Source organism: Mauremys reevesii, linkage group 20 (genome assembly GCF_016161935.1).
Source record: "Mauremys reevesii isolate NIE-2019 linkage group 20, ASM1616193v1, whole genome shotgun sequence".
NCBI classification, from domain to species: domain Eukaryota; kingdom Metazoa; phylum Chordata; order Testudines; family Geoemydidae; genus Mauremys; species Mauremys reevesii.
The window spans coordinates 22,323,421-22,340,487 of record NC_052642.1 but is presented as its reverse complement, the minus strand read 5'-3'; the positions used below and the strand labels follow the sequence as shown (position 1 = coordinate 22,340,487).

The 17,067-nt window shown below is 42.0% G+C and overlaps 1 protein-coding gene across 3 annotated transcripts in view; it reads right to left on the bottom strand.

The window, feature by feature from the left end:
• SLC6A4 (solute carrier family 6 member 4) overlaps window positions 1-12,215 on the bottom strand; it is a 39,149-nt gene extending 26,934 nt beyond the window's left edge. For 2 of the 3 annotated variants that reach the window (XM_039507688.1, XM_039507690.1), the window contains exons 1-2: window positions 12,061-12,215; window positions 219-827 (exon numbers count right to left, since the gene is read on the bottom strand). In XM_039507688.1, the coding sequence (XP_039363622.1) occupies window positions 219-678 (460 nt within the window). In that variant the 5' untranslated portion in view covers window positions 679-827; window positions 12,061-12,215. Of the gene's footprint in view, window positions 1-218; window positions 828-3,123; window positions 3,202-12,060 lie in introns of those variants that run through there. The other variant, XM_039507689.1, reaches the window with a different exon arrangement.
• Between the last annotated feature and the right edge of the window lie 4,852 nt (window positions 12,216-17,067).

Here is a 17,067-nt window from a genome sequence, read left to right as displayed (position 1 = left end):
GTCATGAAATTTATTATTTTTTAAATCCTCTGACCATGAAATTGACCAAAATGAACCGTGAATTTGGTAGGGCCCTACTCATAAATCAGTTCCTTTTGCCCCATAATCCCTTGTTGCTTACTTTTGATCTCATAGATTTAACCTGAGCCATAGAACTGACCCATTTATACTCAAAGAAGCCAGCTTCTAAGGAATGGCATATAGGGCTGAGTACTGACCTCCTCCATTTTGGTAGCATATATAGGGAAATCGCCATACATTGCCCAGATCCACTGCATAGCCAATGACAGAGAGAAGAAAGTCCATTTTTTTACTCCAGGTCTCTCTTTCCTCCAGCTCCAGCAGCTGTGGTTGAGCCTCCACCCCACAAGTGGTGGAAGTGGTGGTGGTGGTGGTAGTGGTGGCTGCTGGGGCCGTGCACTGGACATCTTCCCCATCTCCTATTCCATTGCAAGGAACTGGGCTCTGAACCACTGAGTAGCCATTGGAGATCTGACCTGCTTCCCCTTTATCTCCCTGGCTGGGGTGGACCTTATTCCCATCCTCCACCAGCTTCAGGGTGGATTTAGGGTTCTTGAGGAGGAGTCCATTCTCTTTGCAATCTTCACCTTCCGTACAGTCCAAGAGCTCTTTCTTAGAAGTAAGAGTCTGGGTCTCATTGCTGGATGACTTCTCCATTCTGCTGGTTAAAAGATGGTGCTGCTGTCCATTTGTGAATGACCTGGACTAGAATCCCCTTGTGTCAAGTGGCTGCTTGAATCTCTGTCTTCCCACTGCCGCCAGAAACTCTCTCGTCTTTACATCCACGGGACTGCAGACACACACAGCTTCAAAGAAGCAGAAAAAAGAGTTGAACTCAGTTACAAGGATTGCTGGTGCTGGTGGCTGTACAGGTATAGCTACTACAGGTAGGGTGAGTAAAACACATTGTTTTAAAATAAAACCATCCCAAAAGAGATAAGTATCATTTAGGGGATAATCCTGTGATCAGCCAGTGTATCTCAAAATGAGGAGAACCACAAAGAAAGTGTGGGGGCTAATCCTCCCCCTCCAGCTGCAGAACAGGAGCGGAGCCACCCCATGTAGCTAACAACTTGTGACCCTCCACACGGTGGGAGAGATGAGGAGAGGACTGCAGGCTGTGTGGAGTGACAGTTCCCCCGACCAGCTTGTTCCCTAGCTTGTCCAGCACATGTGCCCTACAGGGTTCACTGCATTCCTGGGGAGGCACAGCCCAGCATGCTCCTGGCATATCCTATCACCTCCTTGTGCAGAACCACACCAGTGTCACAATCAGGGGCCTCCATCCTGACTTGCACAACTGGGGGTAGAATTTGCTGGCTATTCAGCCTGCTTTTTCTTTTTCATAATTAGCAACACAGAGTCCTGTGGCACCTTAAAGTCATAATTGCATCTCATGACTTCTAGCTGTATTGTTTGAGGTGCTCATGTCCCTAAGGAAAAGATAGCAAGTGTTACTTAAACAAATCTTTACATATTTGCAAATTATTTTTTTCATATTCACATCTCTCCAGAAATCTCACCAGAGATTTCTTGCAAAATCAGCCACATTTGGCAGATCCAAGAGGTTTAAGAGGCGGTTCCGTTAAGTATCCAAACCGCAAGGTACTTATCTGAATTAAGAACATTCTCAAATCTTTTGCGGCTCAATGCAATATTAATAAGCAGGGAAGATGATCAGGGCTACTTTAATTTTGTTTTAAACTGCAAAAAAGAAATAGCAAATGGAAGTTATTTAGGTGCCCGACTAACAAGTGAGAGATTCATATGCTTATCTTTAAAAATTAAATAACAGCACTTCTATTTGGGAGACCCATCATCAGGTTTATCTTGGGTCTGAAAGCTAGACTCATGGAGAGGAGACCAGTCTGGTAGCAAAGCATTACTGCAAAGGACATCCTACTAGGATCGGGTTTGTGCTTTCCAAGCTTATTTAAAGTCTCTCATAGGCAATACAATGCAATGACCTAACATAGTGGAAAACTCCTTTCTGTAAATAGTGTCCTCCCAGGAGCAGTGTTGCTCCCTTGCCCTGGCGTGGGGTGCACTCTTCTCCCTTTATGCCGTAGTTTGTTTTCATTTCCTGGTCATCTCTGGCTCGTTTAGGGCTAGCTTGTCACCGCCCTTACTTGACTGCTGGAGGCAGGAAGCCTCTCACCCTTTCTCATGTTTGGCTGTGCTCAGCTTGTGACTCCAGCCATGTGGGGAGAGTAGGGGCTACTCAGATCAGACTCCCCACTGCAAGCAAGGGGGCAGGTAGTGGGAGGAGCCCTGGCTTCACCTCCCTTTCCTCCCACTTGCCCTCCAGAATACCCCAAGGGAAGAAAGGTGCTCATGGAGAAGGGGTAATTACTTCTCCTTCAGAGCAAGGAAGGAGTGGGAGAGGAATTGTGACTTTGTTCTGGAGTCTGCTGCTGGGGTGATGCAACTGTGCCTCACCCCTTACTCAGGGGAGAGAATAAGGGAGCAATTTAGCCCTTGTACTGTACGTTTCTTGGGGCATGGACTTTGTCTTCCTTCTGCCTGCAAACTGCTATGCGCACCACTGCATGCCATTAAATATATCAAATTATAATTATTGTGTGGCACTTCTCATTTTCAAAGCACTTTACAACAGCAAATAATGACCATAACACCCTATGAAAAGGAATAAGTATTCCCTCAATTTTACAGATGAGAAAACTAAGGCAGAGAGGTGAAGCTACTAGTTGAATGTTAGAGAGGGAGTCATTGTTAGATCCAGGATTAAAACCCAGAGGTTCCTGACACCCAGTTTTGTGCCCAGACAACTGGATCCACATCTCTTCCTATTCATGGAAGGATGTAAGAGGAAAAAGGAGGTGAGTTGTCAAGATTAGATCCCTGGAGGTATGAATAGAGCCTACTAATTCACAGCTACCTTATCTGTTCTTCATTCATACAGTTTACACTCCTCAGTCACCCAGATATTTGTCTTAGGCACTGTATAGTTAAGGCCAAATTTTCATAATAGTATTTAATGATATTTTACTAATGTAAATTAATCATCCACAAAGACTCAAACATCTTCAAAGTCCCAGCAAAAAATAATTATACAGCAAAGACGAGTGGTTTCTGTTTTACCTGCAAGACTATAAAAACTGGGCATCTTTGGAATCCAAACCCTTGCCAGTCTCCCAGAGGAACTCATATGGATTAGGAGGACCTTCACGCCATGGATGTTAACATAAAAGACCTAGGTAAGGCCAGAGCCACTCCTTCTTTCTGCATCAAGGGTACAAATATGGAGAAGTAATCTGAACCCTACTGGACTTTACACCTGTGCTAGTAATCTAGAAAGCCGTAATGGATATTCAGCTAATTACACACCTCATGTGACTGAACTTTCCATGCCGTACACATCAGCATTTAAGGTATCTGTAGTCAACTTCCATCTCCTCCTACTTAAACTATGTTGGGCTCTGTTCCCATTTGAGTCACCATCCTTTATTGCTGATTTATGTCTCCCAATGGCTAATTGTAAGATATATGTTTATATTTTTGTATTCCAGAAGGAATCTCTTACTGCACTGTTCCTCAAACAAGTCCAGTGTTTGGTTGAGATTAGACATGATCTGTGCCCTTGGACAACTGCACTCTAATTGCGCGCAGCTCCAAAGCCACAGTGGCTAATGTATCAAACCTGGATATTTCTCAGCCATCATGAATCAAAATCCCTTTTGACAGGGTGCAGAATCCCTAAGCTAGCACTGATGGACAGAAAGCCACATCTCAGCAGAGGCAGGGCATTGGATTGAGGGCTCAATAAAGAGCTCAAGACAAGATTTCCAAAGGTGTTTAGGTGCCTAAAGATGCAGAAAGGCACCTAGTGGGATTTTTTAAAGCACCTGAGCAGGCTTATTTTGCATTGAAATCAATGGGAGCTGGGTACCTAACCATTCTGAAATCCTACTAGGTACCTTATGCATCTTCAGGCGTAAATACCTTTGGAAATCTGGCCTTCAGTGTTTAAAGACGGGTGCACAGATGTTAGCAGGGAACACACTAAATCTGGAACCTCAAGGAAGGCAGCTCTCCATACCACACTGCAAAGATTGAGTTGGTTGGAGCCTGATCAGCCTATTTAAATTTTGTTGTAAGCTTGTTCAACGGGAAAATAAAGACATATTATATTTATAAAAATCACAGTGGGCAGCCATCCCTTACAATGGAAATAAATATACAATATCAATATCCTGGAAATGCCACCAGCCCACCACTTCCCCAAAAGCCTGGGGGTTGGGGGTGGGCAGGAGGCAGCTCCATGTGGAAGGCTCTGTTCTTGGACAGCATTAAAGAGCCCTCCCAGTTTACACAAGCTTTCCATATATAACAGAAAATAAGGTATAGGCCACTGCTGGTGGCAGGATATATGGTTAAATCAAGCAATGATGTTCTCTAGTATTGCAGTTCCTCTGCTCCTAGACAGAGACCTAGCCTGAATTCCCTGAAAGTGGAATCTTATACCAGATGTGTTGATCATCCTGCACCTGCTGGAAAACAATTAAAAGAGCAGCTTCCCTAGGAAGTGGTTTTATGGCAAGACATGGGGAAATGCAACACTGAATTAAACATTTTACACATGCTTAAGGCTACGATTTGGTCACAGAGGTCATGGAAGTCATGGAATCTGTGATTCCCAGAGACCTCTGTAACATTTTCGCTTTAGTCCCAGAGTGGCAGGGCTGGAGCTGTCAGCCGACAGGGACTCCCCTGCAGCCATGGAGGATGGGGGATCCCCGCAGTCCCAAGCACACAGCTCCCAGCTGCTACCAGCAGCGGGGTGGGGGACCCCGCACTCTCAGCCACCGTGGTGGGGGGGACCCTGGAGCCCCAGCAGCAGTGGGTGCTGGACCCTCTTCCTTCCCCATTTTGTCATAATTATTTGTAATAAAAGTCAGGGACAGGTTATGAGCTTCCATGAATTTTGGTTATTGCCAAGGCTTGTCCATGACTTTTACTAAAACTAACCATGACAAAATCTTAGCCTTACACATGCTGCATCCTCTTATTGTTTTTATTGCCTCTTTCCAATCACTTTCACTGGATTCTGTGTCTCCATCCCTCTGCTATTATTCCAAGGCAGGGAACTTGGGCCCTTTAGGGTATGCCTACACTGCAGGCTGGCCCATGGCTGGCCCATGTCAGTTGACTTGGGCTTACAGGGCTCAGGCTACGGGGCTGTTTAACTGAAGTGTAGAGATTCGAGCTCAGGCCGGAGCCTGGACTGTGGGACCCTGCCCTCGCATGGGGTCCCAGAGCCTAGGCTCCAGTCTGAGCCTGAACATCTACACAGCAATTAAACATCCCTGTGGCCCGAGCCCGAGTCAGCTGATATGGGCCAGGCGCAGGTGTTTAATTGCAGTGTAAACATAGCCTTAAAGAATCAGTGTACAAAATGGAATTTTAAGAAATAAGAAATTATTTAAATTGCTCATAACTAAGAGGCCCCTCCATCTCTCCCCATTCACTTCAATTTCTTCTAAAAATCCCAAGAAGGGTACTCAATGCATCGGGTTTAATCCCAGGATCTGAGTACTCAAGATTGTGGGGATGAGCCAGGCATCTACTTATGTCTAAGTAAGGACATTTCACAAAGAGTGCATCCAGGTGCATTCTTACAGGATGCTTTCATCTGTCAATCTGTGTCTATGAAATGGACACATTCTTCTTTACTGAGAAAACATAGTCAAAAGGTTCATTACCTAGGTCTGTGGCAAGTAAGATTTCTGTCTGTCTAGAGCAAAACTCCTGGGCCCCTGCCACCCACGTTCAAAGGAAGAAAGTACCAGATTAATTGGAATATTTTGGTAAGATTTTCAGTAGAATTAATTTCAAGCCCATAAAATGGGTTGTGACCTCCCTGGGACCTCAACATGAACTGGATCGCCTTTTTTAAAAAGCAGTTTGTTGTGGGAAATGTCTCTTGAGCAACAGACTTTACAGCTGTGTAGTGATGAGCATAGATATCCGTGTTGGATCTGATCTGTAAACAAAAGAATCTGTGGCTGCTTATAGGTATTAACAGAACAGGCAGTCTATGAGCAAGTGGTACCCACTTCACACTTCTTCTGAAAGAAAGAAGTGGTCATCACGAAAGCTCATGCTGCAGAACGTCTGTTAGTCTATAAGGTGCCACAGGATTCTTCCGAGCATAGATATGTAATTCTGGAGCCTCAGTGAGCTAAATTTAGCATATAATTTCACACAGCCCTAGGATTTTAACACCCAGAAAGTGCCATGTGGACAGCAGACAACGTCTTGTTTCTTTACTGGCTACAACTTAAGAGAAAAAACAGCACACATGCAAAGGGATTATATTTATATGAACGGTATAAATATTTAATAAGAGCAGAAGTGAAGTTCTTGGAGGTGGACAACATATTGTGGGATGTGGAGGGGCTCTTGGGATAGGTATCCTGATCCTGGGTAGAGTTATGCCAGTCCTGGAGGATCCCTCATGTATTCTGTCGCTCTCTAGCACTGTAGTATCTAGTACTATTTGGCTCTTTTACTGAATAGCGTCAAGGATAACAGTTTATTATCTATTTTTGTTCTGAGCTGTTGCAAAGGTCACTCTTACGTAAACCCATATTGGCTCTTTATCAACAACTGAAACAGCTGCAGGGTGAAAAAAAAAAAAGAAAAACAAAGAAAAGGAAAAGCTTATAAAGAACATGTGACCTGGAAACTGGAGTTGGTTTTGTGTTGCCTTTCATAAGTGTGGTTTTAGTCTTTCAGAGGCCTGAAGTATCTGCTCCTTTCCCCGTCCTTCTAGTTCTGAGCGGAGAATGTACTGACACAGAGATTAAAGATTTTGAGGGGTCCATGAAAGGTGACAGACTGACGATACTGTAAACCACAGTCCTCTCATTATCCACAGATTGAGTATAGTACAGAGCACAGAAAGGGCCCAGCAGTGCAAGCTTCACCCACTTCCAGTGCACCTCACTCTTCTCTAGAGAAGCCACCTCTAAGGTCATGGGAAGTCTGCCCTCTGCACCCATTCTGTCCTTGACCTCTCTGCCTAAAATGCCAGCCTCACTGTGAATTGTGGACTCATATTCACTAGAAACTAGACCAAAGTCATTAGTTCACATAGGCCAAACAACCTTTAGATAATAGTGACTTTTGGTTACTCCCACCCATGGCTAGAGAGTCAATGGGAAAGGCTCTAAAGCTCATTAGCAACATCTTGATTTACACCATACACAAAAACTACATCTTTGGCTCATCTAGTAGAAAAGGCCTGTTGGAATGCCATTGCCCTGGGTTCCAATCCCATCTCGGACCTGACAATGGCAGTTCATTGTTTTACTGCTGTCTGCTGGTTTTTTTCATGAGGCATATGGTGACCTCTAGTGGCAAGGTGTGCAACATACAAATAATTCCTTTCATTTGCTTCTTCTCAGTGATCCTGTGTGAGAAAGGTGAGAGGAAATTCTGGTATATGATATTAGTCCTTTTCCTGTTCTCTAAATTTTTGGAAAGGTGAGATTCGGACCTTCAATCTGAATTCTGGCTAGAAGATTAAGTCAACCAAACTGCTGTTGGCACTAACCAATACTTGATGCTTCAGAGGAAGGCAAACTGCCATAATTCCTCTTCTGAGTTATGCAAAACTGTACTGTACATGCAGAGGAGTAGTGGTGTGTGAATTCCTTCCTAGCCTGTGCAACAATTAGCTCAAGCCCTGCAGCATGCGATCTGTTTATCCTTAATGTGCACAATTATAAAAGATATTATTGGTCATAAAGTAATCTGGGCTATTTTAAATCCTGCAGTCATGAAATACATATATTTGCATGCATTTCACTTCAAACAGATTACTTTTTCTTTTAAAATTTACTAATTTGAAAACCAACACTTGATCTTGCTGGTGTATCACTGGCTGTGTTAGAGTTGAATTCCTGTAGAAGGGCTTTCATGTTATTAATATCACTTTGGGCGTGACAGGAACCTGTGTCCCATCTGCCTTACTCCTATTGTCCACTCACATATCAGCACCTGCTAAGAACTAAACTGCTCTAAACTGGAGAATTAAAGGTTAACACATATACTTAGCAAAACAGAACAAGCTATTTCTTATTCTCTTACACACTATAAATTGAAATTATTTCAGTTAATGTGACCTAAATTAGTTCTCACTTTTCCATTTAGCTGTTTGGGGATTTTTCTAAAAAATAATGTTGCTGTTTGACTTCAGATGACACACACACACACACACACAAATGGGTCTTGTTTAGGGAACGTAGTAGGAGTTTGTGAGGGATTACAAATCATTCCTCTAGCATGGAAGAAGGCAGCGCAGTTCTTCTGCAACCACTGTTCTAGCCTCCAGGCTGCAATAGCAACCTCAGCCCTTCTCCATGGCATATGTAAAGGTTCCCAGACATTGGATCCACATACGTATCAACTCAAAAGTCTCTTGCCCTTCCCCCTTCCAGCCTTGCATAGTTCCACTTCTGTCACCCTGCACAGGGTTGCCACGGGGGACTTGCACAAACTATCCCTACTGCAATGCTCTTGAGGATGAGAGAGCTCCTGTTTTACTACATATGTGGAGGGGGGAATAGAGAGGCTCCTTAAATCCTCTTCTCTGTTCTTGCCTTCTGTACCAGCACAGGCCAGGAGAGATGCTTTAATTCAAATATTTAAATGACAGATTAGTTTAGGAGCAGAGATGCCATGGCAATGAGAGCTGTTTGGAAACAATAGACAGACCAATTCTGGCAATTACAATTGGAAAACTTGCTCACAGCATATGTCCCAATGAATTTTATTTGCTGTTTATACCAAGAAAATCCTGTTTAGAATTGGCAACCATTTAATAGCATTTGCTATTGAATGGGCCCATTTTTATTGATTTCATGCAAAGCAGTTTGGTCCTGAGAAACCTTTCCCTATAATCTGAATTTTCCATTAAGCAAATTGACAGTAATTGGGATGGACTGTATTTTACATTTCCAAAACTAGCATCCAAAAGTATGTAATCACTTGATAAGCAGTCCTAGCTTTGGAGCTGGTCAGCTAGAGAATCAAAGAGTTAGGCACAGGGAAGAGGCATAACTTCACTTCTGGTTCATCCCTCACCAATGTGGTGTTGATCTCTGCAGCTTGTTTTATTTATGCTTTATCTAGTCCAGTTTTAAATAACATGTGTAGATGATAGACCTGATCCAAAACCAACTGAAATCAGTGGGGTTTGAATCACATCCACTATGCATGCTTAAATCTCTCTCTGTGACTTAAGTTTTTATACCACTCCCCATCACCAGTGTATCCAAGCCCTGTGTAATATTATAAATTTACAATATGCCGGTAGTAACATGGATCTTGTATGTGAATAATACTCACACCTGAAGGGACACAACTTATCGAGGTCCAGATTCTGACACTCTACTGAGTATCATTTTACTCTGAAATCTACTGGCAGATAAAATATTAGTTAACAGAGCGAGGGTGGCAGAGTATAGCCGTAAATAGTGAAACATCCTACACACAGGCAGAGGGCTAAGTGTGGCTACACCTGCAATCACAATGTTTCTGAACAAATAGTGTTGTGTGGTGGGTCTTGCATGTGACCCTAAAAACTTTGTGCTCTTCTTAACTACCAGATGTGCAGCAACACAACCTGGTGCATTAAGGAGGAAGCATCAGCCTTCACTCTGAATTTTATATTACAACCTAACTCTTATTTCATTCTATAGTTAACATTTCCCGAGTGAGACGACACGTGACAGTGACTTAGTTGTGGAATTCCTAGAGAAGGGAAACCACATAAGATATAAAGTTGCAGACTAAAGTAGATGGTGCATTGCCATATCTTTCCAAGACAGTTGTTCAGGCTATAGAGAAAGGAGGAGCACAAACACATTCTGTAGCTGCGGAGTTTAAATGTTCAGTGCAAAGGAATAGATGAGCTTAGAGAGGATGCCATTCCCCTAGATATTATCCTTAAATCATTTATGTAATCTTCAAGAAAGATACATAATACAGTAAATGTCACAAAATTACTAGAGCCCCATCAGCAAGACCAGACTCTTTCCATAGACAGGCAGATTGAGGTAATAACCCATGCTCACTGTATAATAAGATACATGCATGCGTACACAGAGACTGACTACAAATTTACACTAACAGAGCACATTTCTCTATAATCATGTTTGTAAATGCTTATGTAAGAAAGTAAATAAGTGGTCACAAATGTATCTAGAAACCTTTCCTATAAGGCTACTTGGTACAAGGCTATCTTCAAGTTACGGCAGCAGCATTCTGGTACCAAGCCCCAGTGCAGCATTTAATGAAAAGCCCTGTTCCCTACGTGGCCTTTATCGTGCAAAGCTATTTCCATAAAAAATAACTGTCTGAACAGACAATGCTACAGAACTATCTTTAGAAGAGAACAATGACATTAGCACCGGGAAGGGCACCATGGTGCTGCATCCTCATTTCCTTAATGCCTCTTCTGTTGGAAAACTCAATATGTGTCCGTGCAGAAAGGCACAAGGGAGATAAGAGATGCTATACATTTTCCATACATGGGGATACATTTTTTTGATTGGATTCCCACAGTGTGTTGACACTTTTGTTAAGTTGCAGAGCTATTTGAAACTCTCCCCCCCTCCGCCCCCCGTTCAATTAGAAAATGCACCCACGCAGCCATTGGACACTGCTTTCCTTATAAAGCACTTCCCAAGAATCCTCATTATTAGCCAACTCCAAGGCAGAGCTGGTTAGCATCTCGCCACTCAACAGAAACAATAAGAGAAGAGCCATGAAGGTTTAACATCAATTGCACTGCATTACATCCCATGAAGTGCCTGGAAACAAACAACCCACATTCAAAAATCCCCAAACCAAACTATCTCCAGGCATAGGGGCTGGAACTAGGGATGGTGGAGGAATGGGGAGAATGCTGCCACAATCCCTGGCTTGAAGTTGTTTCCATCATATACAGGGTTTGCAGTTTGGTTCAATGGCTCTCAGCACCCCACTATACACATTGTTCCAGCCCCGCTGTCTCCAGGTTTCCAAATCCACTGAATTATCTGTTTATTTCACTTTGCCTTTCATATTAGATCCTTTTTCTACTCTCAACCTTCCAAGACACTTTATATGTATCATTGGAAGAAGACCCACTTTACACTATATATTTGATCACCTTATATTCTTAATCATTTGAGCTTCTGTAATATTTATCAGACTTGTAGCTAAGCCAACAAGCCTGATAATTGCATAGGTGCACACTGATTACAACAAATATATTCACAAAATACTCTTCGGGCTATTATTTACAATAATTCTGTTCCATCAAATTAGATAAACCATTCTAAAATAATAAATGATACTTTCAAATATAAATTAATGTGGCTAATTAAATTTGGTTTATTTTTGTCCTTTTGAAGTAAATCAGAATTTTGCATTGATTTTTGTCTCAGATTCTGCCCCTTTCACATAATTCTTCTCAAGCTCAGTTTAATATACTTCTTGAATTTGAAATAAACGTTCTATTCATAATACAAGAATTTAGATTGTTATAAATTCTAATTTCAAATTGTCATAACATGTTCTGCTGCAGGCATTTGTCTGCAACGTTAATAATTACTGGACAAATGCCTGGATGAGACAGCGGGCATGTAGCTGCAGAAAAGCAAACTGAGGCATACGTCTAATGAATCAAAGCAAACTTTCAGCAAAATTCAAGGCATCGTTTTCTCAAAGCCATGACAGATGTGTCTTTTCTCCCAACACTTCAAATGGTGCTGGGAGCCATATAAAATGTACATTTAAAAACAATTTGAAAAGCAAACAAACAAAATGTATTATATAAACTTTAGGTCATTATCACGTTCTAAAGTTCATAACTATAGTTGCAAGAAGCAATGAAACAGTAAAAGTTAATGAAACTCCAGTCCTTCTTGAAGCATAAGACAGACTCAGATAAAAGAGTCTATCTGGTTCACATAGTATAAAACTTTACATGTCTGTAGGTTTAAAACAAAATGAAAAAGTACCTACCTGCCTTTCAGATGAATCTGAGGTGCTTTCCCCTGGAGTTATCCAAGACTGAGTAACCCTAACCCTACATTTACTTCAGAGCCTCTGAAACTCAGCCTGTGGCAACTCAGCATCTTGGTGAGGTTTTTGTACACCAATCCCCCTCACATGGTCTGATTTCCAGATAATCTGCTGCCAAAGAGCTCTTTAAGAATTTTTGCGTCACTTTTAGTCAAAATAAACTTTATGTTTCACCAGGGCTGCAGCTCAATTTTCCTCCTAGAGGTGGGTGGCTACATTTGTATGTTCTGATCAGTTCAGGAGAGCAGGATCCAGCTAAGACAGGCAGGATGAAGGTGCGGGGAAGCTCACTGTTAAGGCATAATTTTCATGTCTCCAGTTACAGCTATAAATAAGGGGATGGTGGTGACAAGCAGACGACAAATAGGGTTAATTATCAGTGAATTAGAAGTGTGCAGATGGGTCTATACTATAAAAAGGTATGCAGGGCTGGGATCCTAGTTCTAGAATAGAGTGGAGAAAGGGGGGGTCTTAGGCTTCCGCGTTACTGATTACTTACATTATTTTAATGCAGACATATAAATGGGGGGTGATTTTGTTATAAAATGTTAGGCACAAATTCTTTGAAAAGTGTTTTTGCTACTTTAATCAAGACAAGGCACTTCTTCTGTCCCTCCCATCCCTCAAAAAACCTCCAAAACAAAGGCTTTTTCTCCAAGGTACTTCAGTCCAGAGAAAGTACTTGTTCAGTCTCAAATTTTACCATTTGTTTATAGAAGATGGAAAAGCATAAATCAGAGAGCTAATGCCCCAGTTTGCATGCCGATTTGAAAAAGAGAGCAGAAAATCGTAAGGGAAAAAAGAATAGCAAACTTTTAGAAGGAACAACAAAACAGCTGGTATAAGTGGCAGACAGTTTGCAAAGATCTGTTCTGAGTAGTTCAGTAATAACAGAAACTCTGACAACAAACAAGCAAGCCTAGGGCTATAATTATTGCTTCCCTTTCTCTGACTGCTGGTCCCCCTCTCCTTCGCTCCAGCAGTGGCTATCGGCACCATCTCAAGGACAGTTGTGGTAACGCAGCACTGTTAATAAGATATGTACCTAAACCCAAATCCTTCCTTTTTCCTGGTAATTCTTTGAGAACATCGTCTAAAAAAGTGTTTTATCAGTTTTTAAACTTGTTGCCTTCTAATTTCTCTACAGCTTTCTTGTTTTTCTGTTACTGGCCAGGGTAAATAGCAGTGTCTAGCTGGTTTCCTCTTTTACATCACTTTGTCATATCCCCCTCATACTCTTCTTTACAAATTAATAGTCCTAGACTTTCCCTGGAGAAACGAGAGAAAAGCAGGTTAGAGCCCATCTGCATTTCATTCTGCTCCCAGTACTCTATCCCATTCCCAAGAGTTTGAGAGGCTGAAGGTTAATTGTGCCTCACTCAGCACACCTTGCTTGAGAGCTAAGCAGAATATTTGTATGTATAAAGGATCTGTTTGCAGACTTCAATCTAGCATTTCAGGGATGATTTTGTTCATGGAAAGGATCCATTCCTTCACTCTCAACCAGAATTCCCAGGTCTCTAATACCAGAATCCTGGAATGGATTTTCCAGGAACTCTGAGTCTACTCTCTCACAGAAAATAGGATCTTTCATCACAGTTTTTGGAGTTTTTCCCCCCTCACTTGTAGAAATATATAAGAATCTGCATGACGTGTCTGTCGTGGAAAAATTGACCACACCGTTGATTTAGGGTCAGACACAGCCTAAGGCACCTTTATTACAATTATGCATAAAGGGAAGGTCGGCGTGTCCCCATACAAGGGGGGGTCAGCCGCCTTACATAAATCACATAGCTTTAAGCTTATAAAGGTAAAAACCGCAACGCGTAATCATACATTACAAATTTTATCAGCCTTATTTGGTATAATTCTTATCAGCAAGCCAATCAGAGCCCCTCTGGGGCCGCGACTCGGACCTTTTACCATCTAGGGGTTTTCCTGTTATTGCCCCTAGAGGCTCCTGCTTTCGCCACGTCCTCCTTCTTGCGTTACCTTCTCTTGCATTATCTTATTGAGTATTAAATTACCCAATGCAATTATTTTCCAATAGAGTTGTACGATAAGCACTAATGCAATTATTTTCCAATAGAATTGTACAATAAGCATTTTCCTAACTGAATGCTCATCTACTTGCAGTTATCATTGTACAAGACTCTTCTGCCAAAATGCTGTTATCTTAGGTCAGGTTACCCAATTACCAGTAGGTGTGGGTCCCCTTTTTTCTCCTGTTGGCCTTTTGATTAAGCCATGCAGGCTCCTGATTGTGCCACACAAGCAAGCTCTTACAATTTTTTTCTATGCCTTAATGTCAAGCTGGCCTGCCATGGCCTACTGTTGCTAGCTTAGCTTGGGACACAGTTCGGGGCAAGGCATGCAGGGTCCCTGAAAATCCCCATCAGTGTCTTTTTAAAAAAATATTGTTTGTTGCTGTAGCTCCACTCTACTCTGCTGAGAGCAGGCTTTTGTTTTGGTTTCTGAACTATAACTGAACATTGTTTGTCTCTATCTACACTGTGTTCAGCTGCACACATTGATGAGACAATGTCAGCAACTGGTGATATATAGACAGAGCTTTAAGGTACACAGAGTGTATTGAGAACATATAAAGAGCTGTAACAATTACTTAGCTTGGCTTTTTTGTTCACTTATGGGTATTTCCTTAATGTTTTTCACTGCAATATATGTATTTTATTTGTTTTTTTATTTTTTTTATTACTAAAACACTTTGTGGATACTGCATAAATAATAATAATTGCACCCCAAAATCTGATTATTAATTTATTCATGGACTTTTCTATATCACCCATCACTATAGCAGCTGACCACTTCCCCTATATTAGTGAATTTATTTTCACAACACCCCAGTGAAGTGAAAGGATGATATTATTCCTATTTTACAAAAGGACAACTGAGGCTCAAAAAGATTGAAGTCAAATACTCAGCTAATTTTGGGTGCCTGATCTGAGATGACATGGGTATGATTTTTCAGAGTACTTAGCATTATGTAACAGTTGATGTGTTCAAAGCAGAGCGCCCACTGATTTCAGTTGCAACAGTGATTTCAGCTGAGAGCACAATGATCCCACATAGCTGCTGCTGGGGCATTTGATGCACTGGTTGAGGCACACCACATGTTATGATAGGCATGTGTAGGCCCCAGGGATCTTGAAAGGTGTGTAATGGAGCGTACTGCTCATCATAGCAGTGGAGATACAGCAGCAGGTTTTGCATCTGTTGCTATTCTGTCAGTAAGAGTTCCCTGTAAGTGTGCCCTGGAAGGAGTGTCAGTAAGCCAGCTGCCCAGGTGCCCTTTTATGCATATCTTGGGGTTGAAGTAAATTAAACTAAACCAAATTAAGACAACTTTAATTCTGAATGAGTGTCCACACAAGGGTTCAGGGCAGTTTAACTCATCCATTTTAAATTCACATATTTAATTAATTCAGATTAAATTTCCTGAGTGTTCCTGTGTAGACAAGCCCTTGGTCTCACCATCTACCCGCTAGTCTCCTTGTCCCCGTATATTCCCTCCACTGCTGTCCGCTCCACCCAGGTCCAGCTGTTGCCCTGTCTACATCTGAGTCAGGAAGCTGCCTCCTCCACACGGCCTAGATGCTGCCAAGAGAACATCGGAAGCACGGGAAAAACAATATCTCTGTTTTCAGTTCTGGTGCCACAGCAAGTGGGAGTTAGCAGTTTCAGGGAACGTCCTGTTCAGGCCCTGAAGCACTGAACTGGAGCATGCTACGTGCAAACGGAATCTCAGGAGAGTTTAGCCACCAAACTCTAAGCAGTCTCTTCTGAGCATGTGCAAATAGATTTTTTCAAAGGCTTAGAACTTGGTCAAATTTGGGTGGATTTTCAGGGAAACAGCAAAAAGCACATGCCTGGGACCAGGAAGACGTCCTGCCATCTTTCAAGCCTTTACTCCAAAAGCATAGAGGAGGCTATAACTTTCCAGCAAAAAAAGTTGTAAGAAAAAAACACTTAACATGGGCAAAACAAATTTTTTCACTAATCAACTTCCCAAAAATGGCTGAACCATTTTATTGGAACTTAAAAAATAAATAAATAAAATAAAGTGTAAGCAGACACCTTACCTTGAAAATTTCAACCTGAACAGGATGACTAGTTGGGAACTCTCTAAGTATTCTCTTGTAGGGTTTTCTTGAAGCATAGGCTTCCCCACAGAAGAGGGGGATATAACCCTACGTTACCTGCCCTGGGTCCAAGTAGAGCCTACACCAGAACTTGTACATGATCTAAGTTACAGGCCCCCAGTCTTGTGTTTAGAAAATCTTCCTTGAGTGCAAAATTAAAGGATCATTGCTGCAACAAGCTACCACAGGGAAACTGAATATGAAGTTTAATCTCAGTTCTAGTCCAGCAGGACATGGGTGCAAATCACATTTACGCTATGAGTGGGAAGAAAGTGTATATAGGTAGGTGGCTTTGCAAAAACCCTGGATGAAAAATTCAGGAGCTGTTAGGTGTGAGGCATGTCCTGCCCTCCCCACATAGCAGGGCGTTGCCATAACAGGTTGTAGGGAGGGACCTTCTGTGAACTATCACATGAAAAAGTGTTATGGTTATATTCATAAAAGTTAAACAAATGCACCTTGCCATCAGCCAATCCATGTGCAATTCAAAGATCTTTCTCTCCCTGTGCAAACTATACATCAGGGATACAACTAAGCTAGGTAAGGAGAGAGCTCTGAGGTGTTTGGCTTCTTTCCCTCATCCACCCTTCCCCCATTCTAGTCTCAACCTCTTTTTACCAACTGGATATGAATGTTTCCTTGTAATCTGGATGTACAGTCCCTTACGGACAGAGCTTCCCTTGCCCTGGGACTGTACACTGAGCAGGCCAGATTTATTCATAGATTTGTATTCCATTAATTGAAATGGAATTTTAATCCTAATCCTCTCTTCTCTGATCCAGCCCCT